The following is a 24878-nucleotide window of genomic DNA, read 5'->3' as shown; positions in this document are numbered from 1 at the left end:
GAGACCACTGTGTTCTGGGGGACTTTCAACGCTGCATAATTTGTGTTACCCTTCTCCAGATCTGTGCCTTGACACAATCCTGTCTCGGAGCTCTTCGACCTTATGGCTTGGTTTTTGCTCTGACATGCACTGTCCACTGTGGGACCTTAGCAAAGGGTGTGAATGCTTACGTAAATATTTATTTTTAATACATTTGCAAACATTTCTAAATACCTGTTCTCTCTTTTTCATTATGGGGTAGTGTGTGTCGATTTGATTAACTTTTTTTTTTTTAGGGAGAAACAGGGATGATGATGATGATGATGATGATGACAGGACCATATTGAAGCTGTTCCCTCCTATAGGAGCAGACAAAAGCATCAGCACCCCTCAAGATCTGAACCGCAGCTCTGGTATTATTACTGTTCTCACACTGTGTGTGTGTGTGTGTGTGTGTGAGACGGACAGTGTTGGACTTGAACAAGTGGTAACGTATCGTGTGTAGATTGAAAAACAATTATTTAAATCCATTTTTAGAACAAGGCTGACACGTGACAACATTTGGAAAAGGGAAAGGGGTCAGAATACTTTCCGAATGTATGAAAAACAGCAGGACCCAGAAAGCATCTGAAGAGTAGAAACGCTGATCCAGGATCCAATCAGATGTCACACGCTTCGTAAACAACAGGTGTAGACTAACAGTTACATGAAAATAGCATGAGCTCCTCCAGTTCAGCCAATCTTATTCATTATGACCTGAAAGGCAAAGCTAAATCAGAGAGCAGGACTCTGCAACGTTTCATGAATATGAGCTCAGCGATGTGGAACCGGGCTAACAGATGAGACCCTCCCTTCACGATGACTTAGAGGAATGAGAGAAAAACATGGTCCAAGATGATGTTCTTCATGTTTAAGTCCCTCACCATGACGTTCCGTAGTTTGTATCGATGACTTAGAAAAACATGGTCCATCATTCCTCTAAGTCATCGATACAAACTACGGAACATCATGTTGAGGGACTTAAACATGAAGAATATCACCTTAGAGGAATGATGGACCATGTTTTTCTAAGGTGATATTCTTCATGTTTAAGTCCCTCACCATGACGTTCCGTAGTTTGTATCGATGACTTAGAGGAATGACGGACCATGTTTTTCTAAGGTGATGTTCTTCATGTTTAAGTCCCTCACCATGACGTTCCGTAGTTTGTATCGTTTGAAGCGGATGTCATCCATCAGCATCTCATAAGGTGTGAGCTGGAACTCTACAGGTAGAGGGCTGTACTGTCTCTCCTGGACCTTCTTCAGCTTGACCCCGTTACGCAGGTCACCCATCACCTGCATCCAGAACCTAGCCTGAGGGACAGGATGATAGCAGGGTTGGGGTTCATTTCATTTCTAATTCAATTCAGAAAGTAAACCAAATTTCAATTCTACATTTTCCTAATTTTCCAGAATTGGAATGCAACTTTCAGTGTACTTCCTGAATTGAAATTGACCCCAACCACAGACAATAGTATCAACATTTAGAGCTGTACAGTATCTAGGTGTCAAGTATCACAACTGTTCCTGTGTTGAGCGATAAGAGAATTATGGTCTTTCTTACCACATCGTCCGCAGCGGATTCTTCTGGTTCTCAGGGATACAGTACAGTCCGGTTGTCAGGGATACAGTCCGGTTGTCAGGGATACAGTCCGGTTGTCAGGGATACAGTCCGGTTGTCAGGGATACAGTCCGGTTGTCAGGGATACAGTCCGGTTGTCAGGGATACAGTCCGGTTGTCAGGGATACAGTCCGGTTGTCAGGGATACAGTAGTCAAGCTAACTTCCGTTTCCCCTGAAAAAGTGATGCGGGGACACTACACTTACCCAGTCAGCGTTCTGTAGCTCGTCTCTGATTGGTTCCTCTCCAGTGTCTCGCTCCATCCGCCGCAGGTTCTACAAGGTACAGGGGGAGACAGAAAGGGAGCGAGAGAGAAGAGCGAGAGGGGAGAGCGAGAGAAGTAAGGTAAAGGAGGATAAAGTAGTTAATCCGACTGCAGTCAGAGCAGCCAGGTGATACACAGTGACACACAGCAGCCAGGTGACACACAGTGACACACAGCAGCCAGGTGACACACAGTGACACACAGCAGCCAGGTGACACACAGCAGCCAGGTGGCACACAGTGACACACAGCAGCCAGGTGACACACAGCAGCCAGGTGACACACAGCAGCCAGGTGACACATGGTGTAGGGAAGGAGAGGAAGCCACTGTAGACTATTTAGATACATCAGAGACTGATGGTCTGCAGAATATGGGATCATTCCAGCTAATTGATCATTTAAACACTTCCACTGTTAGAGCTGTTGATCAGACTCCAGGCCTCTCCAACACAGATTATGTCAAACTGATCAGCTGCTGCAGAGTCAGGTACCTCACCTCTTCAGTGAGTGAGGGATTGGGTGAATAAACGTGTCAGGGGCGGTTCTCACCTCTTCAGTGAGTGAGGGATTGGGTGAATAAACGTGTCAGGGGCGGTTCTCACCTCTTCAGTGAGTGAGGGATTGGGTGAATAAACGTGTCAGGGGCGGTTCTCACCTCTTCAGTGAGTGAGGGATTGGGTGAATAAACGTGTCAGGGGCGGTTCTCACCTCTTCAGTGAGTGAGGGATTGGGTGAATAAACGTGTCAGGGGCGGTTCTCACCTCTACAGTGAGTGAGGGATTGGGTGAATAAACGTGTCAGGGGCGGTTCTCACCTCTTCAGTGAGTGAGGGATTGGGTGAATAAACGTGTCAGGGGCGGTTCTCACCTCTTCAGTGAGTGAGGGATTGGGTGAATAAACGTGTCAGGGGCGGTTCTCACCTCTACAGTGAGTGAGGGATTGGGTGAATAAACGTGTCAGGGGCGGTTCTCACCTCTTCAGTGAGTGAGGGATTGGGTGAATAAACGTGTCAGGGGCGGTTCTCACCTCTTCAGTGAGTGAGGGATTGGGTGAATAAACGTGTCAGGGGCGGTTCTCACCTCTTCAGTGAGTGAGGGATTGGGTGAATAAACGTGTCAGGGGCGGTTCTCACCTCTTCAGTGAGTGAGGGATTGGGTGAATAAACGTGTCAGGGGCGGTTCTCACCTCTACAGTGAGTGAGGGATTGGGTGAATAAACGTGTCAGGGGCGGTTCTCACCTCTACAGTGAGTGAGGGATTGGGTGAATAAACGTGTCAGGGGCGGTTCTCACCTCTTCAGTGAGTGAGGGATTGGGTGAATAAACGTGTCAGGGGCGGTTCTCACCTCTTCAGTGAGTGAGGGATTGGGTGAATAAACGTGTCAGGGGGCGGTTCTCACCTCTACAGTGAGTGAGGGATTGGGTGAATAAACGTGTCAGGGGCGGTTCTCACCTCTACAGTGAGTGAGGGATTGGGTGAATAAACGTGTCAGGGGCGGTTCTCACCTCTTCAGTGAGTGAGGGATTGGGTGAATAAACGTGTCAGGGGCGGTTCTCACCTCTTCAGTGAGTGAGGGATTGGGTGAATAAACGTGTCAGGGGCGGTTCTCACCTCTACAGTGAGTGAGGGATTGGGTGAATAAACGTGTCAGGGGCGGTTCTCACCTCTTCAGTGAGTGAGGGATTGGGTGAATAAACGTGTCAGGGGCGGTTCTCACCTCTTCAGTGAGTGAGGGATTGGGTGAATAAACGTGTCAGGGGCGGTTCTCACCTCTTCAGTGAGTGAGGGATTGGGTGAATAAACGTGTCAGGGGCGGTTCTCACCTCTTCAGTGAGTGAGGGATTGGGTGAATAAACGTGTCAGGGGCGGTTCTCACCTCTTCAGTGAGTGAGGGATTGGGTGAATAAACGTGTCAGGGGCGGTTCTCACCTCTTCAGTGAGTGAGGGATTGGGTGAATAAACGTGTCAGGGGCGGTTCTCACCTCTTCAGTGAGTGAGGGATTGGGTGAATAAACGTGTCAGGGGCGGTTCTCACCTCTTCAGTGAGTGAGGGATTGGGTGAATAAACGTGTCAGGGGCGGTTCTCACCTCTTCAGTGAGTGAGGGATTGGGTGAATAAACGTGTCAGGGGCGGTTCTCACCTCTACAGTGAGTGAGGGATTGGGTGAATAAACGTGTCAGGGGCGGTTCTCACCTCTACAGTGAGTGAGGGATTGGGTGAATAAACGTGTCAGGGGCGGTTCTCACCTCTTTGGCACTCCTGATCTTCTCCAGGAAGCTGCGTAGCTCTCTGGTCTCGGCGTAGAGCGCCCGACACACAGCCTGGTAGTGGTTAGGGGCATCAGAGGGGCTGGGCAGGTGGGACGTACACAGCTGGGAGAAGGAGGAGGGACGGCAGACAAAGTCATACTGATAATTTAATGTATACACAGATCATTAGAGGAAGGAGCTTGAGATGACAGCTCAGAACAGTGTGACAGAGAGAGGTTGTTGATGGATGATGTTCCCTAGCAACGGGCTCTAGTAAGTAATCCATTATCAGGACAATATCAGTTAGAACACACATAAAAAATGCAATACATTAGTAAAGTATTCAGACCCCAAATTGTATGTCACATGCGCTGAATACAATCTGACTGAAATGTTTACTTACCAAGCTCTCAACCAACAATGTAGTTCAAGAAAAAGAGTTGATTAAAAATTTTATTTAAAAAAAAAAGCAATTTACAAAACAATAACGAGGCTATTATACAGGGGGCACAGGTTAGTAACGAGGCTATTCTACAGGGGGCTCGTTCCACTTCATGATTGTGTCCCACTTGTTGTTGATTCTTCACAAAAAAATACAGTTTTATATCTTTATGTTTGAAGCCTGAAATGTGGCAAAAGGTCGCAAAGTTCAAGGGGGCCGAATTCTTTCGCAAGGCACTGTATGTACGTACAGTCACTGTGGGGATGACTCATCGATGCACTTATTGATGAAGGCGATGACGAAAGTGGCGTACTCCTCAATGCCATTGGATGAATCCAGGAACATATTCCAGTCTGTGCCAACAAAACAGTCCTGTAGTGTTGAATCCGCGTCATCTGACCACTTCTGTATTGAGAGTCACTGGTACTTCCTGCTTTAGTTTGTGCTTGTAAGCAGGAATCAGGAGGATAGAATTATGGTTATTATTTACCAAATGGAGGGCGAGGGAGAACTTTGTACGTGTCTCTGTGTGTGGAGTAAAGGTGGTCTAGAGTTATTTTCTCTGGTTGCACATTTAACATGCTGGTAGAAATGAGGTAAAATGGATTTAAATTTGCCTGCATTATAATCCGCGGCCACTAGGAGCATCGCTTCTGGATGAGCATGGTCTTGTTTGCTTATGGCCTGCTACAGCTCGTTGAGTGCGGTCTTAGTGCAAGCATCGGTCTGTGGTGGTAAATAGACAGCTGCAATAATACAGATGAGAACTCTTGGTAGATAGTGTGGTCTACAGCTTGAGGTACTCTACACAACCCCTCCTACCAGACGTAGCTGTTCTGTCCTGCCGATGCAAGGAAAACCCAGTCAAATGGACCAGTGTCATCATTCAGCCACGTCTCGCAACAACATGAGATATTACAGTTTAATGTCCCGTTGGATAGTCTTAATCGTAGATCGTCCATGGTAACTACTGGTGAATTACCGTGAGACAGGCAGTTATTTGCTTCACAATCACCGGCTGAAGAAATGTCATGACCGCCACAGTCCTATACATACTGATGCCCCACAAGAGGAGCAGGAGGGAAGGCCGCCACAGTCCTATACATACTGATGCCCCACAAGAGGAGCAGGAGGGAAGGCCGCCACAGTCCTATACATACTGATACCCCACAAGAGGAGCAGGAGGGAAGGCCGCCACAGTCCTATACATACTGATGCCCCACAAGAGGAGCAGGAGGGAAGGCCGCCACAGTCCTATACATACTGATGCCCCACAAGAGGAGCAGGAGGGAAGGCCGCCACAGTCCTATACATACTGATACCCCACAAGAGGAGCAGGAGGGAAGGCCGCCACAGTCCTATACATACTGATGCCCCACAAGAGGAGCAGGAGGGAAGGCCGCCACAGTCCTATACATACTGATGCCCCACAAGAGGAGCAGGAGGGAAGGCTGGAGAGAAAGAGACACAGCCCTACTAGTCTCCTCCTATAGCCTGGTCCCAGATCTGTAGTCTCCTGCTATAGCCTGGTCCCAGATCTGTAGTCTCCTGCTATAGCCTGGTCCCATATCTGTAGTCTCCTCCTATAGCCTGGTCCCAGATCTCTAGTCTCCTGCTATAGCCTGGTCCCAGATCTCTAGTCTCCTGCTATAGCCTGGTCCCAGATCTGTAGTCTCCTCCTATAGCCTGGTCCCATATCTGTAGTCTCCTCCTATAGCCTGGTCCCAGATCTGTAGTCTCCTCCTATAGCCTGGTCCCAGATCTGTAGTCTCCTCCTATAGCCTGGTCCCAGATCTGTAGTCTCCTGCTATAGCCTGGTCCCAGATCTGTAGTCTCCTGCTATAGCCTGGTCCCAGATCTGTAGTCTCCTGCTATAGCCTGGTCCCAGATCTGTAGTCTCCTGCTATAGCCTGGTCCCAGATCTGTAGTCTCCTCCTATAGCCTGGTCCCAGATCTGTAGTCTCCTCCTATAGCCTGGTCCCAGATCTGTAGTCTCCTCCTATAGCCTGGTCCCAGATCTGTTGTCTCCTCCTATAGCCTGGTCCCAGATCTGTAGTCTCCTGCTATAGCCTGGTCCCAGATCTGTAGTCTCCTGCTACAGCCTGGTCCCAGATCTGTAGTCTCCTGCTATAGCCTGGTCCCAGATCTGTAGTCTCCTGCTACAGCCTGGTCCCAGATCTGTAGTCTCCTGCTATAGCCTGGTCCCAGATCTGTAATCTCCTGCTATAGCCTGGTCCCAGATCTGTTGTCTCCTATAGCCTGGTCCCAGATCTGTAGTCTCCTCCTATAGCCTGGTCCCAGATCTGTAGTCTCCTCCTATAGCCTGGTCCCAGATCTGTAATCTCCTGCTATAGCCTGGTCCCATATCTGTAGTCTCCTCCTATAGCCTGGTCCCAGATCTGTAGTCTCCTGCTATAGCCTGGTCCCAGATCTGTAGTCTCCTGCTACAGCCTGGTCCCAGATCTGTAGTCTCCTGCTACAGCCTGGTCCCAGATCTTTAGTCTCCTGCTACAGCCTGGTCCCAGATCTGTAGTCTCCTGCTACAGCCTGGTCCCAGATCTGTAGTCTCCTGCTATAGCCTGGTCCCAGATCTGTAGTCTCCTGCTATAGCCTGGTCCCAGATCTGTAGTCTCCTGCTATAGCCTGGTCCCAGATCTGTAGTCTCCTGCTATAGCCTGGTCCCAGATCTGTAGTCTCCTGCTATAGCCTGGTCCCAGATCTGTAGTCTCCTGCTATAGCCTGGTCCCAGATCTGTAGTCTCCTGCTATAGCCTGGTCCCAGATCTGTAGTCTCCTGCTATAGCCTGGTCCCAGATCTGTAGTCTCCTCCTATAGCCTGGTCCCAGATCTGTTGTATCCTATAGCCTGGTCCCAGATCTGTAGTCTCCTCCTATAGCCTGGTCCCAGATCTGAAGTCTCCTCCTATAGCCTGGTCCCAGATCTGTTATCTCCTCCTATAGCCTGGTCCCAGATCTGTAGTCTCCTCCTATAGCCTGGTCCCAGATCTGTTGTATCCTATAACCTGGTCCCAGATCTGTAGTCTCCTCCTATAGCCTGGTCCCAGATCTGTTACCTCCTCCTATAGCCTGGTCCCAGATCTGTAGTCTCCTCCTATAGCCTGGTCCCAGATCTGTTGTATCCTATAGCCTGGTCCCAGATCTGTAGTCTCCTCCTATAGCCTGGTCCCAGATCTGTAGTCTCCTCCTATAGCCTGGTCCCAGATCTGTTGTCTCCTTCTATAGCCTGGTCCCAGATCTGTTGTCTCCTCCTATAGCCTGGTCCCAGATCTGTTGTCTCCTCCTATAGCCTGGTCCCAGATCTGTTGTCTCCTCCTATAGCCTGGTCCCAGATCTGTTGTCTCCTCCTATAGCCTGGTCCCAGATCTGTAGTCTCCTCCTATAGCCTGGTCCCAGATCTGTAGTCTCCTCCTATAGCCTGGTCCCAGATCTGTTATCTCCTCCTATAGCCTGGTCCCAGATCTGAAGTCTCCTCCTATAGCCTGGTCCCAGATCTGTGGTCTCCTCCTATAGCCTGGTCCCAGATCTGTTGTCTCCTATAGCCTGGTCCCAGATCTGTTGTCTCCTATAGCCTGGTCCCAGATCTGTAGTCTCCTCCTATAGCCTGGTCCCAGATCTTGCCTACTCAATTGCTCATTGTAAACCCAAACAAACAGTTTGGCATGACAGCACAAAGGACTGGCACTCAGGCTAGTAATTAGACCAGTACCGTTATAACATGTTACAGGTAACTATGTCGTCGAGACAGTCAGACCAGTACCAGTCTAACATGTTACAGGTAACTATGTAGTCGGGACAATGAGACCAGTACCATTATAACATGTTACAGGTAACTATGTAGTCGAGACAGTCAGACCAGTACCATTCTAACATGTTACAGGTAACTATGTAGTCGAGACAGTCAGACCAGTACCATTATAACATGTTACAGGTAACTATGTAGTCGAGACAGTCAGACCAGTACCATTCTAACATGTTACAGGTAACTATGTAGTCGAGACAGTCAGACCAGTACCATTCTAACATGTTACAGGTAACTATGTAGTCGAGACAGTCAGACCAGTACCGTTATAACATGTTACAGGTAACTATGTCGTCGAGACAGTCAGACCAGTACCATTCTAACATGTTACAGGTAACTATGTAGTCGAGACAGTCAGACCAGTACCATTATAACATGTTACAGGTAACTATGTAGTCGAGACAGTCAGACCAGTACCATTATAACATGTTACAGGTAACTATGTCGTCGGGACAGTCAGACAGGACGTACCGTGAGGACGTCTCTGAATCTTTTAATATTATTACAGACAGTGTTTGGGTCTTCCTCATCCTCGGTGGCCTCGTAACCTTCATCAGGGCAGGGGTCACTGTCTTTCTCTGCCATGTTGGTCATCATGTCGATGAGTTGCTCCAGAGGCGGACTGAGCTCTCTCTCCTCGCTCTCCTTCAGACTGTAGTCCAACGCCTTGTAGATCATGATTCCCAGAGATTCAATCACCTACAGGACAAAAAAATAAAATAAAACAGGCCGTTATTCACCACATACGGAGCCAGTAGACACTAACCAACTCTTACAGACGCTGCTCCCAACTCCTACTACCATTAGGATTCCCCAAAGACACAATATGAAGACCAGTCCAGACAAACACTGAGTGTATCAGATTGTCCATCCAAGATCAGATCAGGGTGATAACCAACTCCTCAATAACTGACACACAAAGTAACGTTCCATGACCTCAGGCCCAAGAGAAACCATGACAAAAATAGTTCCTGAACCCAAATAACAAATCTGTCTATGTGGGGACTAAAATAAATCAGAAGTGTTTTAGTATTATGTAACCTAATCCGCGTCTCTCTGGGCACCAGGGTGGGCATGTGGAGCGTGATCGACAGGCAGCACAGGCCAGGTTAAAACATCTGATGACAGACTCATTGTCAGACAGCTACAGTACTTTTTCCCCACTTCATAAATGAACTAGGCTTCTTTTCATTTAAAAAGAGGTTTACATTCACTAGTCAGATAAGTCTGTATAGCCTTCTCCCACTAGAATTAACGATATCAAATCACATTTTATTGATCACATACACACATTTAGCAGACGTTAATGCAGGTGCTTGTGTTCCCATCTCCAAGAGCAGCACCTAACACACATCTAAAAAACATCAAATAAAGGAATTAATATAGAAATAAATATTGGGACAAGCAATGTCAGAGTCCTGTGTGTGTTTATTTACTAACCCCCCCCCCCCCATTCAGGAAGTACTTTGACCACTAGACTTCCTCCAAAAACCCCCCCCCCCCAGCATGATGCTGCCTACCTGAGGTGTGACTACTTATGGAAATGAGAAGCAGTTCTGCATTTATATTTTCAATAAAATTGCAAAAATGTCTAGAAACATGTTGTTTTCACTTGGGCATTATATGTAGATGTCTGAGAGAATGAATCTATTTAATCCATGGTGAATTCAGGCTGTAATCCAGACCAACATGAAATCAAGGGGTTTTAATCCTCTGAATGCATATGTCCATGGTATCTCAGCAAGTAAACCAAAGAGCTTGTTTGTATTTTCCTTGGATTCCAAGCCCATGTCGAGACTTGCCAGTGATCACTAGTGACTCGTCCGTGTAGCCTAGTGATGGGTTATCCACGAACAAACGGCTCTTTCTGGACAAATCGTCTAGAACTGAATTGCATTGGTGAGAGACATTGGGCTCCCTAATTTGCATACTGGTAGGCCCTTACTGTTTTTCAGCAGTTACCTGCAGATAAATTCTGAAAACATTTGATGAAGATGTTGAATCCTCACCGCAGAAACAATAGGTAGCGGCGCAAGAGCTTCATTCTGGTCCAAAATGTGATAAAAGGAAACAGACTGAAGGTTATAAAAGCTAATGATTCTCATATGGTTTTAAAGATATTGAAATACCACACAGAGAGACAGCGCCCTGCACGTCTGTCTACCACAGAGACAGCACCCTGCACGTCTGTCTACCACACACAGACACAGCGCCCTGCACGTCTGTCTACCACACAGAGACACAGCGCCCTGCACGTCTGTCTACCACACAGAGACACAGCGCCCTGCACGTCTGTCTACCACACAGAGAGACAGCGCCCTGCACGTCTGTCTACCACACAGAGAGACAGCGCCCTGCACGTCTTGGTAAACTGCATCTTGCAATGTCTTAACTTTCTTCCATGCCTCACACAGTCACCACAGTAGCACAACACCACCGCCGTATCTAACGTCGACCCCCCTAGCACCACCGCCGTATCTAACGTCGACCCCCTAGCACCACCGCCGTATCTAACGTCGACCCCCTAGCACCACCGCCGTATCTAACGTCGACCCCCTAGCACCACCGCATCTAACGTCGACCCCCTAGCACCACCGCCGTATCTAACGTCGACCCCCCTAGCACCACCGCCGTATCTAACGTCGACCCCCTAGCACCACCGCCGTATCTAACGTCGACCCCCTAGCACCACCGCCGTATCTAACGTCGACACCCCTAGCACCACCGCCGTATCTAACGTCGACACCCCTAGCACCACCGCCGTATCTAACGTCGACCCCCCTAGCACCACCGCCGTATCTAACGTCGACACCCCTAGCACCACCACCGTATCTAACGTCGACACCCCTAGCAACACCACCGTATCTAACGTCGACACCCCTAGCAACACCACCGTATCTAACGTTGACACCCCTAGCAACAACAATGAATTGAATAAGTCTCCTGGCGGTAATGACAGCACATTACTGATTATCCATAATTTATTCACGTTACTCACGCACATCTCTACACAGCTTCTGCCTACGCCGTTTGACAAATCACAATTTAGTAGTCCTTAAAAGTAAATAAGTCCTACTTTTATGACTGCTGAATACCAACTATCAATCACTTCGGTCATGTAAGCAACTGCTTTCTATCCCTCTCCATCACAGAACAGACAAGTCTCAGCAGGCATGCAATGGATTATGGTCATTGTAGTTATTTGCCACATTTTATGCGCAGAACTTCTTAGAATATTGGCCTGTTGGAAACTACAACATCACACAGTTCAAATTTCTAAATTAACTCTACAGAAACTAATAAACGTAATGGAATTCAAATAATTGAACAAACGGTGAATTAGTTTAAAAAAAAAAAAAAAACGAAATGTTGGTTAGTCGCTCAGGAATAGTTTGACCAATTTCCTGTTTTCATGTTCTAACCTCCCCTTAGAGGAGGTGACTGTGAAAGTGGGTCAAGGATCCACACAAAGTGAGAGATAGATTAGACCCAGAGGGAAAAGTGTTTAGAGTAGAGACTGACCAGCTGAATCACAGAGAGAGAGGCAACACTATCGGGTTATTATTTAGGTGGAGCAGTCGATCGCACAGAGCGATTGTGAACATCAAGAATCTGAATTATTTGAAAACAAGTTCTAAAATGTCATAAAAGAGGAATATGATGACAGTTCATGTCAGCAGGGGACTGCCGGGCCCATGCCGCGGGGACTGCTGACTGACAACTAACCGTTATATCATAAAACTGGGCCATTCCTGTAGCCAGTTCTGCACAGAACCTTCAAGGCCAATCCTGTGAAACACGCTGTCCGCCCCACACAGAGATCAAATGATCCAAGACCATACAGATCAGAACAGCAAGAGAACTGATCTCTGGGTAAACAATCACACCACTCAGAGCAGTTCACCCATGGAGATCACATACACAGTGTCCCGTCCCTCCCCGTATCACACACAGTACCAGTCAAAGGTTGACACACCTAGTCATTCAAAAGGTTCCTTTATTTCTACATTGTAGAATAGTGAAGACATTAAAACTATGAAATAACATGTATTGAATCATGTAGTAACCAACAACCAAATAATGTGTTAAATCAAAGTCTGGGAGCATTTCCACAGCCTTGTGCTTCTATTATCACACCAATAAAGACAAAGGTTATTCTTTATTTCAGTGAAATTCAATGTACGTTTAAGTCTGTTAACTTTTTTCAGTGTTTTCATAGGATGGGAAAAGCGTCGGTCTTCCTTCCATTTTAGTGGGTCAGTCAAACGTCTGGAAGTGATAAAGAATGAGAAAGAAACCCCTGCTCAGCACCAAGCGGTCTTTACTGCTGGGCTTCACAACGGACCATTCATGTCACGCTAGGCTGGTACAAACCCCACTGGGTCATGCTAGGCTGGTACAAACACCACTGGGTCATGCTCGGCTGGTACAAATGGCTTATAATGGTTCTCATGGTGGGCACTGGGCTCTAATTGGGTTGCTTCTCATTCCATGAAACACACCTGGCTAAATGTTACACACCACAGTCTTACTGTAAAAGCAGAATACAAGGCCCAGTTCTGGAAGCAGGGTGTAACTCACCTCTAAGGAAGTGTTGGGAGGTCTGGGTTTATCTAGAAAAAAAAAATAGAAAAAAAAAAAAGTTAGTCAAATATACACTAGAGGCCAACCGATTAATCAGGTCCGATTTCAAGTTCTCATAACAAATCGGTAATCTGCCTTTTTGGACGCCAATTACATTGCAATCCATGAGGAGACTGCATGGCAGGCTGACCACCTGTTAGACGAGTGCCTTTCCAAAAGGACCGTGTGGCTGTAATGAGCCAAGGTACGTTGCTAGCTAGCATTAAACCTTTTTTTTTTTAAACAATCTTCACATAATAACTAGTTAATCTAGCTTTTCCTGCGTTGCATGTAATCAATGAGGTGCCTGTTAATTTATCACCGAATCACAGCCTACTTCAACTTTGCCAAACGGCTGATGATTTACCAAAAACTCATTTGCGGGAAAAAAAAGCACATTTGTTACACCTAACCATCAATGCCTTTCATAAAATCAATACACAGAAGTATATTTTTTTAAACCTGCATATTATGTTAAAATAAATGCATGTTAGCAGGCAATATTAACTAGGAAAATTGTGTCACTTCTCTTGCGCTCGGTGCAGCAGACAGGGAATCTGCAACAGTTTGGCTGCCGGGCTCATTGCGAACTGTGTTTCTTCCTAACAAAGACATTCATTAGTTTGCCAGAATTTCACATAATATTGAAGGTTGTGCAATGTAACAGCAATAATTAGACTTTGGGTTGCCACCTGTTCGAAAAAAATACAGAACGGTTCCGTTTATTCACTGAAAGAATAAACATTTTGTTTTCAAAATTATATTTTCCGGATTTAACCATATTAATGATCAAAAGCTCATATTTCTGGGCGTTTAATATAATTAAAGTGCCTATAAGAACATCCAATAGTCAAAACGTCATAATGCCTATAATAACTACAACCTAAAACTTCTTAACTGGGAATATTGAATCACCAGCTTTCGTATGTTCTCATGTTCGGAGGAAGGGACTTAAATGTTAGCTATTTTACATGGCACATATTGCAGTTTTACTTTCTTCTCCAACATTTATTTTATCCAAATTGAACATGTTTCATTATTTAGTTGCAACTAAATAGATTTTACTATGTATTATATTAAGTTCAAATAAGTGGGTTCATTGTTCATTCAGTATTGTTGTACTTCTCATTAAAAAAAATATTTAAAAATGTTAAATTAAAACAGAAAAAAAATGGTAAAAATAATGAAATAAAAAAAGCCAAATCAGTATCGGCTTTTTTGGGGTCGGTATCGGCGTTGAAAAATCATAATCCATCGACCTCCAACACAGACCACCACCACGACATACATATAGAGCTGTTGCTTCAATATATCCACATAATTTTCCTCCCTCATGATGCCATCTATTATGAAGTGCACCAGTCCCTCCTGCAGCAAAGCACCCTCACAACATGATGCTGCCACCCCCATGCTTCATGGTTGGGATGGTGTTCTTCAGCTTGCAAGCATCTCCCTTTTTCCTCCAAACATAACAATTATATTTTTGTTTCATCAAACCAGAAGACATTTCTCCAAAAAGTATGATCTTTGTCCCCATGTGCAGTTGCAAACAGTTGTCTGGCTTTTTTAATGGCGGTTTTGGAGCAGTGGCTTCTTCCTTGCTAGGCGACCTTTCAGGTTATGTCGATTTAGGACTGGTTTTACTGTGGATATAGATACTTCTGTACCTGTTTCCTCCAGCATCTTCACAAGGTCTTTTGCTGTTGTTCTGGGATTGATTTGTACTTTTCGCACCAGAGTACGTTCATCTCTAGGAGACAGAACGAGTCTCCTTCCTGAGTGGTATGATGGCTGCGTGGTCCCATGGTGTTTATACTTGCGTACTATTGTGTGTACAGATGAACGTGGTACCTTCAGGCATTTGGAAATTGCTCCCAAGGATGAACCAGACTTGGAGATCAACAATTATTTTTCTGATGTCTTGGCTGATTTTCCCATGATGTCAAGGCACTGAGTTTGAAGGTAGGCCTTGAAATACATCCACAGGTAGACCTCCAATTGACTCAAATTATGTCAATTAGCCTATCAGAATCGTCTAAATCCATGACATCATTTTCTGGAATTTCCCAAGCTGTTTAAAAGGCAAAGTCAACTTTGTGTATGTAAACTTCTGACCCACCGGAATTGTGATAGTGAATTATAAGTGAAATAATCAGTCTAACCAATTGTTAGAAAAATGACTTGTGTCATGCAAAGTAGATATCCTAACCGACTTGCCAAAACTATAGTTTGTTAACAAGAAATGTGTGGAGTGGTTGAAAAACTAGTTTTAATGACTCCAACCTAAGTGTATGTCAACTTGACTTCAACTGTAGACCCTAGCACTGCAGCATCACTACATACAGTACCAGTCAAATGTTTGGACACACCTACTCATTCAAGGGTTTTTCTTTATTTCTACATTGTAGAATAATAGTGAAGACATCAAAACTAAGAAATAAGAAGGGACCTCCCAAGTGGCGCAGTGGTCTAAGGCACTGCATCGCTACTAGATATTCTGGGTTCGAGCCCAGGCTCTGTCGCAGACAGCCGCGACCGGGAGACGCATGGGGCAGCGCACAATTGACCCAGCGTCATCCAGGTTTGGTCGGAAGGGATTTCCTTTTCCCGCACACGAGCAACTCCTGTGGCGGGCCAGGGGCCGTGCACGCCGACACGGTCGCCAGGTGTACAGCGTTTTCTCCGACGCATTGGTGCAGCTGGCTTCCGGGTTAAGTGGGCATTGTGTCTAGAAGCAGTGCGGCTTGGTTGGGTTGTGTTTCAGAGGACACACGCAGAGGTGAAGGTCAAGAGCCGAGTCCATACAGAGAAAGAAATATAAAAATAAATAACATGTTTTGCACACTCTTGGCATTCTCTCAACCAGCTTCATGAGGTAGTCACCTGGAATGCATTTCAATTTACGGGTGTGCCTTGTTAAAAGTGAATTTGCGGAATTTTTTTCCTTCTTAATGCATTGGAGCCAATCAGTTGTGTTGTGACAAGGTAGGGGTGGTATACAGAAGATAGCCCTATTTGATAAAAGACCAAGTCCCTATTATGGCAAGAACAGCTAAAATTGTTTATTTTACCAGGCAAGTTGACTGACATTCTCATTTATAGCAACAACCTGGGGAGTAGTTACATGGGAGGTGAATGAACCAAATTGTTGGGGATGATTAGGTGACTGTATGTATGAGGGACAGATTGCAGAACAGGTGTTGTATGTGGAGGATGAGGGCTGCAGTAGATCTCAGATAAGGAGGAGTGAGGCCTAAGAGGGTTTTATAAATAAGTGTCAACCAGTTGGTCTTCGACGGGAATGACCTGTTTACAGATGAGTATAGAGTGCAGTGATGTGTCCTATAAGCACTACGTCGCCGTAATCTAGTATGGATGGTCATCTGAAATCAGCTGGTGGTTCAGTATTCCCAGTTGAGAAGTTTTAGGTGGTACTTGTATGAGGTGACTACCTCAAGCTCTAAACCCTCAGAGGTAGTAATCACACCTGTTTGGCAGCTGGGGTGAAAGAGGAGCGATCTTACCAAACCACATGACCTTTGTTTTGGAGGTGTTCAGAACAAGGGCAGTCAGAATGACATTATCTTGAAGGAGGAGGTCCCTCCAGGCCCGGCCATTGGTGTTAAAAAGAGATCAGACCAATCGGCATAACCTGCCTCCTCCCACACCCCATTTCTTACACCTGCTGTGCAATCCAGCCATCTCGCAGTTGTGTTGCTGAGACCATATCACTGTGGCTTTAACATAGATGATATGAATACTACGGTCATGAAGTGGCCCTTTCTGGGTAGAGCTAGTGGCTTCCCCCTCTCTCACAAAAGAACACCCATGTGAGAATGCTAGTAATTGACTTCAGCTCAGCATTCAACACCATAGTACCCTCAAAGCTCATCACTAAGCGAAGGAACCTGGAACTAAACACCTCCCTCTGCAACTGGATCCTGGACTCCCTGGCGGGCCGCCCCCAGGTGGTGAGGGTATGTAGCAACACATCTGCCACGCTGATCCTCAACGCTGGAGCGCCCCAGGGATGCGTGCTCAGTCCCCTCCTGTTCACCCACGACTGCATGGCCAGGCACGACGCCAACACCATCATTAAGTTGGCTGACGACACAACAGTGGTAGGTCTGATCACCAACAAGACAGCCTATAGGGACGAGGGTCAGAGACCTGGCCGGGTGGTGCCAGAATAACAACCTATCCCTCAATGTAACCAAGACTAAGGAGATTATTGTGGACTACAGGAAAAGGAGGACTGAGCCTGTAAGTAAGCATTTCACTGTATGAATGTGTACATTTCTCAATTATGGGGTTTGCATCTAATTATTTTATCAAATGAATGAGTAAAGATGAAACTATTTGTGAAATGATGTACGGTGATGTTAAACCTTTACAGGGAATACAATTCTCTTTCAATATAGTTTAAGTAATTGGTCTGCCCCGTGAGCACAGACATGATCTGGCGTCACAACAGCCCTTTTCTACTGTTACGAATAAAACCCCCTCCTGAGGAAATCCTCTTCAGACCACAGTTCAGTACAGAGCCTGAGCAAACCCACAGCGTGAGCTGTGATTGTGAATAGTTGAGTACCAAGACTAGAAAACCATACCACGTGGAGCATTGGCTACACGGCTGGAAATGGTTCAACTGAGACTATCGATCCCTGCAGAATAAGAGCAAATCTTAGATACTAATTACTAGTCCGCAGCTAGAAATGTCAACCTGAGACGGGAATACAGACAAAACATCTTTCTATGAGAATATTTCTGAATGGTACTCTGAAGTATCCAGTATAACAACAAAACATTTCAGGGAAACAGAGAGGGGCACTGATGAACTCGCCAGCAGACCGGATTCCAACAGAGGAGATCACAACACCTGGGCGTAAATATACATATCGATTGCAATTATTCCCGAATGAGTGAGCATTCATATGCAAAGGTTTAGCATTTCAATTCATATAATCAACTGTGTGTAGTGATCCATTTGTCCACACCCACTTCCCTTTGTCCACACCCACTTCCCTTTGTCCACACCCACTTCCCTTTGTCCACACCCACTTCCCTTTGTCCACACCCACTTCCCTTTGTCCACACCCACTTCCCTTTGTCCACACCCACTTCCCTTTGTCCACACCCACTTCCCTTTGTCCACACCCACTTCCCTTTGTCCACCAAACTGTCATATCGGTTTAGCACACTAGGGAACCTCCCCTACCATTTCCTTGTAACCATACATCTACTGTTTGTCTATGCATTTGTGATTATTTAGTTAGTAAATAAATGAGAGACAATTCATGTATGGATTATTCATAGTAAAAGGCTGGGTTCGTGCAGATAACCAACATTTGGAATGAGACTAACGAGAGGTAAAGAATAATTAATTAGTTAGAAGACTAATTGATCAGGTATTAAAATAACTGAAAGTTAGATAAGGAAAATTATAACTTTGTAATCTGAATATTTACTACTTCCTAGTTAATTACATTTACATTATTAGTTTAATCAAGTAATAATAATGACAGAGAATTGATTTGATAAAATAACAGTCTTCACTTTAAATGATGCCAAAGACAACACCTTGCCTTGTGTTCATCAGATCCTCAATGTATTTCTTAATGAAATAAAGTCTCCATTAATAACGTCTCCAGCTGGAGCGGCTTGGTTGGTAGTAGAGAGCTATTATCCAGACTGAGCTACAGAGCACATTCATTACATCACTACATACTGCCATAGTACTGGAAGAAACTGCAAGGCTGATTGGTCCAGTTCCCGCTGGCCTGAATCCGAATGCAAACACTGCCTCATTCTGTCTGAAAGACAGGCCTTTGCGGTGACAGTCAGTGAGTATGTCATTGGTCAGATAGGTCTAAGGTCCAGTACCTAAGCATAACACACCGCTCCGGTGGTCAGCTCCTGAGCGAGCCAACACTCCCCTCCGGTGGTCAGCTCCTGAGCGAGCCAACACTAGGCATCAGCCTAATAGACCTCACGTGTTTGCCATCCTGCCATAATCAGAGGCAGGAGAGGCAGACCTTCCTTCCCAAAATACCTCCCCTTATAAATCTGCAGGACCCAACCACAAGTTCTGATTCAGTCAAACAGGAGGGTTATTTTTGCATTTTCTGATGTTAATGTGTCTATCACAGAGACTGTGCTCAGGATGTGACGTTACACAGCTTTGACAAACCAAACCAGAACACAACCGATCCCAGCCAGGGGCCCATTACTTATCACCATCTAATGGCCTCCGACAGTGAGAGAGAGTGGAGGTTGGGTGTGTGTGGCAGAGGGATATAAGAAACACAACAGTGTGAAACGGAAATCAAACCCAGTGCCAGCAGCTGTGGTGTCAACTCCTTCCACTTCCCTACTCAGACATTAAACCACATGCTAGACAGACTACAGCTTTCTGCCACAGGCTCACCAACACTACACAGGTAAGCAGCCGCTCTAGCTCCACGGTTGAGTCCCAATAATCTCTCCCAGGTTCGGCGCCGACAGAGATGGCCGCGTCGCTGCGCGTTCCAAGGAAACTATGCTGTTTTTTTACGTGTTATTTCTTACATTGGTACCCCAGGTCATCTTAGGTTTCATTACATACAGTCGAGAAGAACTACTGAATATAAGAGCAGCGTCAACTCACCATCAGTACGACCAAGAATATGGCTTTCGCGAAGCGGATCCTGTGTTCCACCCAGGACAACAGAATGGATCCCAGCCGGCGACCCAAAAAAAATGACTCCGTAAAAGAGGGAAACGAGGCGGTCTTCTGGTCAGACTCCGGAGACGGGCACATCGTGCACCACTCCCTAGCATTCTTCTCACCAATGTCCAGTCTCTTGACAACAAGGTTGATGAGATCCGAGCAAGGATAGCATTCCAGAGGGACATCAGAGACTAAAGTTCTTTGCTTCACGGAAACATGGCTCACTGGAGAGACGCTATCGGAGGCGGTGCAGCCAGCGGGTTTCTCCACGCATCGCGCCGACAGAAACAAACACCTTTCTGGTAAGAAGAGGGGCGGGGGCGTATGCCTTATGGCTAACGAGACGTGGTGTGTTCACAGAAACATACAGGAACTCAAATCCTTCTGTTCACCCAATTTAGAATTCCTCACAATCAAATGTTGACCGCATTATCTACCAAGAGAATTCTCTTCGATTATTATCACAGACGTATATATTCCCCCCCAAGCAGACATATCGATGGCTCTGAACGAACTTTATTTGACTCTTTGCAAACTGGAATCCATACATCCTGAGGCTACATTCATTGTAGCTGGGGATTTTAACAAGGCTAATCTGAAAACAAGACTCCCTAAATTGTATCAGCATATCGATTGCGCAACCAGGGCTGGCAAAACCTTGGACCATTGTTATTCTAACTTCCGCGACGCATATAAGGCCCTGCCCCGCCCCCCTTTCGGAAAAGCTGACCACGACTCCATTTTGTTGATCCCTGCCTACAGACAGAAACTAAAACAAGAAGCTCCCACGCTGAGGTCTGTCCAACGCTGGTCCGACCAAGCTGATTCCACACTCCAAGACTGCTTCCATCACGTGGACTGGGATCTGTTTCGTGTTGCATCAGACAACAACATTGACGAATACGCTGATTCGGTGTGCGAGTTCATTAGAACGTGCGTTGAAGATGTCGTTCCCATAGCAACGATTAAAACATTCCCAAACCAGAAACCGTGGATTGATGGCAGCATTCGCGTGAAACTGAAAGCGCGAACCACTGCTTTTAAATCAGGGCAAGGTGACTGGAAACATGACCGAATACAAACAGTGCAGCTATTCCCTCCGCAACGCTATCAAACAAGCTAAGCATCAGTATAGAGACAAAGTAGAATCTCAATTCAACGGCTCAGACACAAGAGGTATGTGGCAGGGTCTACAGTCAATCACGGACTACAAAAAGAAAACCAGCCCAGTCACGGACCAGGATGTCTTGCTCCCAGGCAGACTAAATAACTTTTTTGCCTGCTTTGAGGACAATACAGTGCCACTGACACGGCCTGCAACGAAAACAAATGAGGACTCTCCTTCACTGCAGCCGAGGTGAGTAAAATATTTAAACGTGTTAACCCTCGCAAGGCTGCAGGCCCAGACGGCATCCCCAGCCGCGCCCTCAGAGCATGCGCAGACCAGCTGGCTGGTGTGTTTACGGACATATTCAATCAATCCCTATCTCAGTCTGCTGTTCCCACATGCTTCAAGAGGGCCACCATTGTTCCTGTTCCCAAGAAAGCTAAGGTAACTGAGCTAAACGACTACCGCCCCGTAGCACTCACTTCCGTCATCATGAAGTGCTTTGAGAGACTAGTCAAGGACCATATCACCTCCACCCTACCTGACACCCTAGACCCACTCCAATTTGCTTACCGCCCAAATAGGTCCACAGACGATGCAATCTCAACCACACTGCACACTGCCCTAACCCATCTGGACAAGAGGAATACCTATTTGAGAATGCTGTTCATCGACTACAGCTCGGCATTTAACACCATAGTACCCTCCAAGCTCGTCATCAAGCTCGAGACCCTGGGTCTCGACCCCGCCCTGTGCAACTGGGTACTGGACTTACTGACGGGCCGCCCCCAGGTGGTGAGGGTAGGCAACAACATCTCCTCCCCGCTGATCCTCAACACTGGGGCCCCACAAGGGTGCGTTCTGAGCCCTCTCCTGTACTCCCTGTTCACCCACGACTGCGTGGCCACGCACGCCACCAACTCAATCATCAAGTTTGCGGACGACACAACAGTGGTAGGCTTCATTACCAACAACGACGAGACGGCCTACAGGGAGGAGGTGAAGGCCCTCGGAGTGTGGTGTCAGGAAATTAACCTCACTCAATGTCAAAACTAAGGAGATGATTGTGGACTTCAGGAAACAGCAGATGGAACACCCCCCTATCCACATCGATGGAACAGTAGTGGAGAGGGTAGGAAGTTTTAAGTTCCTCGGCGTACACATCACAGACAAACTGAATTGGTCCACCCACACAGACAGCATCGTGAAGAAGGCGCAGTAGCGCCTCTTCAACCTCAGGAGGCTGAAGAAATTCAGCTTGTCATCACAAGCGCTCACAAACTTCTAGATGCACAATTGAGAGCATCCTGGCGGGCTGTATCACCGCCTGGTACGGCAACTGCTCCGCCCACAACCGTAAGGCTCTCCAGAGGGTAGTGAGGTCTGCACAACGCATCACCGGGGGCAAACTACCTGCCCTCCAGGACACCTACACCACCCAATGTTACAGGAAGGCCATAAAGATCATCAATGACAACAACCACCCGAGCCACTGCCTGTTCACCCCGCTATCATCCATAAGGCGAGGTCAGTACAGGTGCATCAAAGCTGGGACCGAGAGACTGAAAAACAGCTTCTATCTCAATGCCATCAGACTGTTAAACAGCAACCACTAACATTGAGTGGCTGCTGCCAACACACTGACTCAACTCCAGCCACTTTAATAATGGGAATTGATGGGAAATGTAAAATATATCACTAGCCACTTTAAACAATGCTACCTAATATAATGTTTACATACCCTACATTATTCATCTCATATGTATACGTATATACTGTACTCTATATCATCTACTGCAACTTTATGTAATACATAATAGCCACTTTAACTATGCCACTTTGTTTAAATACTCATCTCATATGTATATACTGTACTCGATACCATCTACTGTATCTTGCCTATGCTGCTCTGTACCATCACTCATTCATATATCCTTATGTACATATTCTTTATCCCCTTACACTGTGTACAAGACAGTAGTTTTGGAATTGTTAGTTAGATTACTTGTTGGTTATTACTGCATTGTCAGAACTAGAAGCACAAGCATTTCGCTACACTCGCATTAACATCTGCTCACCATGTGTATGTGACAAATAAAATTTGATTTGATTTCCTCCCGAAGTGTGCACTCGTTCACTACTCCCCACACATGTAAATGCATGGTGTAGGCATCAGCTAGCCTACAGGAAGTTTCCAGATACCAGTCATTTCCTTTCAAATCAATGAAAGGAAGTGAACAAGTCAACTCTACAGGTGAAAGGAGAGATTGGGATGCAGCCGACCTCTGGCCTGTTGAGCATCAGGTCTGTGAGTGATGAATCCTGGCCAAAGGCCTTGTTTACAAACATATATGATTTGATTACTAGGCATATTGCAATCAAAAATGATTGATAGTGATTAATCATGAACAAATAATTACATTCATAATTAACAGGCATTACTAAGCCTGTTTCGCTGAACGATACAAATATGTAGGCCTAAATACTGTATATTCAAGCTCCATGTGTAATATTAGTGAATTGACAAGGTAATTGGTTTAGGCCTCTGCCACAGTAAAGATGTGGAAATCCGATCCAATCTCTGAGAAGCATGGCGTCTATACATGTGTCTCCTAACCCATTAGTTATGTTCACTTCAGTTAACCATGCACATAGGGGAGCCTAGATAGGCTTCAAAGTAGGTCCGATTTTGACAGACATTGTGTTGTTTACCTGTGCTGTCTTGGTGGTGCAATTGAACTGTTCCATCTCTCAGAATCCGTACATCGCCAGGTCCTTCAATCCTTCTCGGCAAATCCCCAACTGAAGCGCTGGAGGTCTTGGAATGAATCCTCCGGTGTTTCTGAACCAAAGTTCTGCAACATTGGTAACAAACAGCCCATCCCTGCTCTTCATTGATCGGCTGGCTGTACAACGATAAGATTTCCTCCAAGGAAAGCTCCTCCGCTCCATCGGCGATATCCATGTTCACGGCACCGGCGCTCAGATACTGATTAACGCCGAAATCTTGGAGAAGCGTTGGTCCCCGGCCGTTTATCCACCTTCACACCATTATTATAGCCACGTAAATAATGGCAGTCTTCGACAGAAAAAATATGTATTTAGGCGTACGAAACAGGTATTGCTACAGAACTCAATAAACGTCGAACCACGTTGTGATGTCCGTATTCCTCAACTGTCTCGTCCACTGAGTCCACCTACAGCAATTTATTATGGCCGCCAGCAGAGAGGAAGAGGAGAAGCGAGAGGATTTACTCTGCCCAAAATCTGTCCGCGTGAGATAAGCCTTTTTTTGTATGGAGTGCTATTATACTGTATCGAATTACATTCGGCTTATTTTATTGAATATACGTTTCGTAATGTTTAGCTTTTTACAAATGATATAAGTGGAGACGTGTCATTCCGGCAACTTTGAGAAAAACGACTTACCTGTTGTTCACAAACATATCTGCCCTCTCATTGGCTAGAATGGTCCCACCTGATCTCACTTTTCTTCACTCATTGAGGACATGCATTTCCATTGTTTGGGCGGTCACTCGGGTATCTTGTCAATATAATAAACCATCTTTACCGCCAATCATATGGCGCCTTTGTAAATTCAGTCTGGAGTGCCAGAGTATGATCTGGGTAGTTCATCAATTCAGAGCCTTGTCAGTTCATAAATTCAGAGCCTTGTCAGTTTATAAATTCAGAGCCTTGTCAGTTCATCAATTCAGAGCCTTGTCAGTTCATAAATTCAGAGCCTTGTCAGTTTATAAATTCAGAGCCTTGTCAGTTCATCAATTCAGAGCCTTGTCAGTTCATAAATTCAGAGCCTTGTCAGTTTATAAATTCAGAGCCTTGTCAGTTCATAAATTCAGAGCCTTGTCAGTTTATAAATTCAGAGCCTTGTCAGTTCATAAATTCAGAGCCTTGTCAGTTCATATATTCAGAGCCTTGTCAGTTTATAAATTCAGAGCCTTGTCAGTTCATAAATTCAGAGCCTTGTCAGTTCATAAATTCAGAGCCTTGTCAGTTCATAAAT

At 45.9% G+C, this 24878-nt stretch overlaps 1 protein-coding gene across 1 annotated transcript in view; it reads right to left on the bottom strand.

Moving 5' to 3' along the window:
* Nucleotides 1-24300, bottom strand: part of spire1a (spire-type actin nucleation factor 1a) — a 62517-nt gene extending 38217 nt beyond the window's left edge. Inside the window, exons 1-7 of the mRNA XM_064979064.1 lie at nt 24284-24300; nt 23567-23895; nt 12996-13027; nt 8886-9113; nt 4152-4277; nt 1848-1916; nt 1170-1334 (exon numbers count right to left, since the gene is read on the bottom strand). Coding sequence (XP_064835136.1) covers nt 1170-1334; nt 1848-1916; nt 4152-4277; nt 8886-9113; nt 12996-13027; nt 23567-23895; nt 24284-24300 — 966 coding nt within the window. The remainder of the gene's footprint in view (nt 1-1169; nt 1335-1847; nt 1917-4151; nt 4278-8885; nt 9114-12995; nt 13028-23566; nt 23896-24283) is intronic.
* Between the last annotated feature and the right edge of the window lie 578 nt (nt 24301-24878).

This window comes from Oncorhynchus masou, chromosome 12 (genome assembly GCF_036934945.1).
Source record: "Oncorhynchus masou masou isolate Uvic2021 chromosome 12, UVic_Omas_1.1, whole genome shotgun sequence".
In the NCBI taxonomy this organism is placed as follows: domain Eukaryota; kingdom Metazoa; phylum Chordata; class Actinopteri; order Salmoniformes; family Salmonidae; genus Oncorhynchus; species Oncorhynchus masou.
The sequence above is the reverse complement of the archived record's forward strand: the minus strand, read 5'-3'. Positions and strand labels throughout refer to the sequence as shown.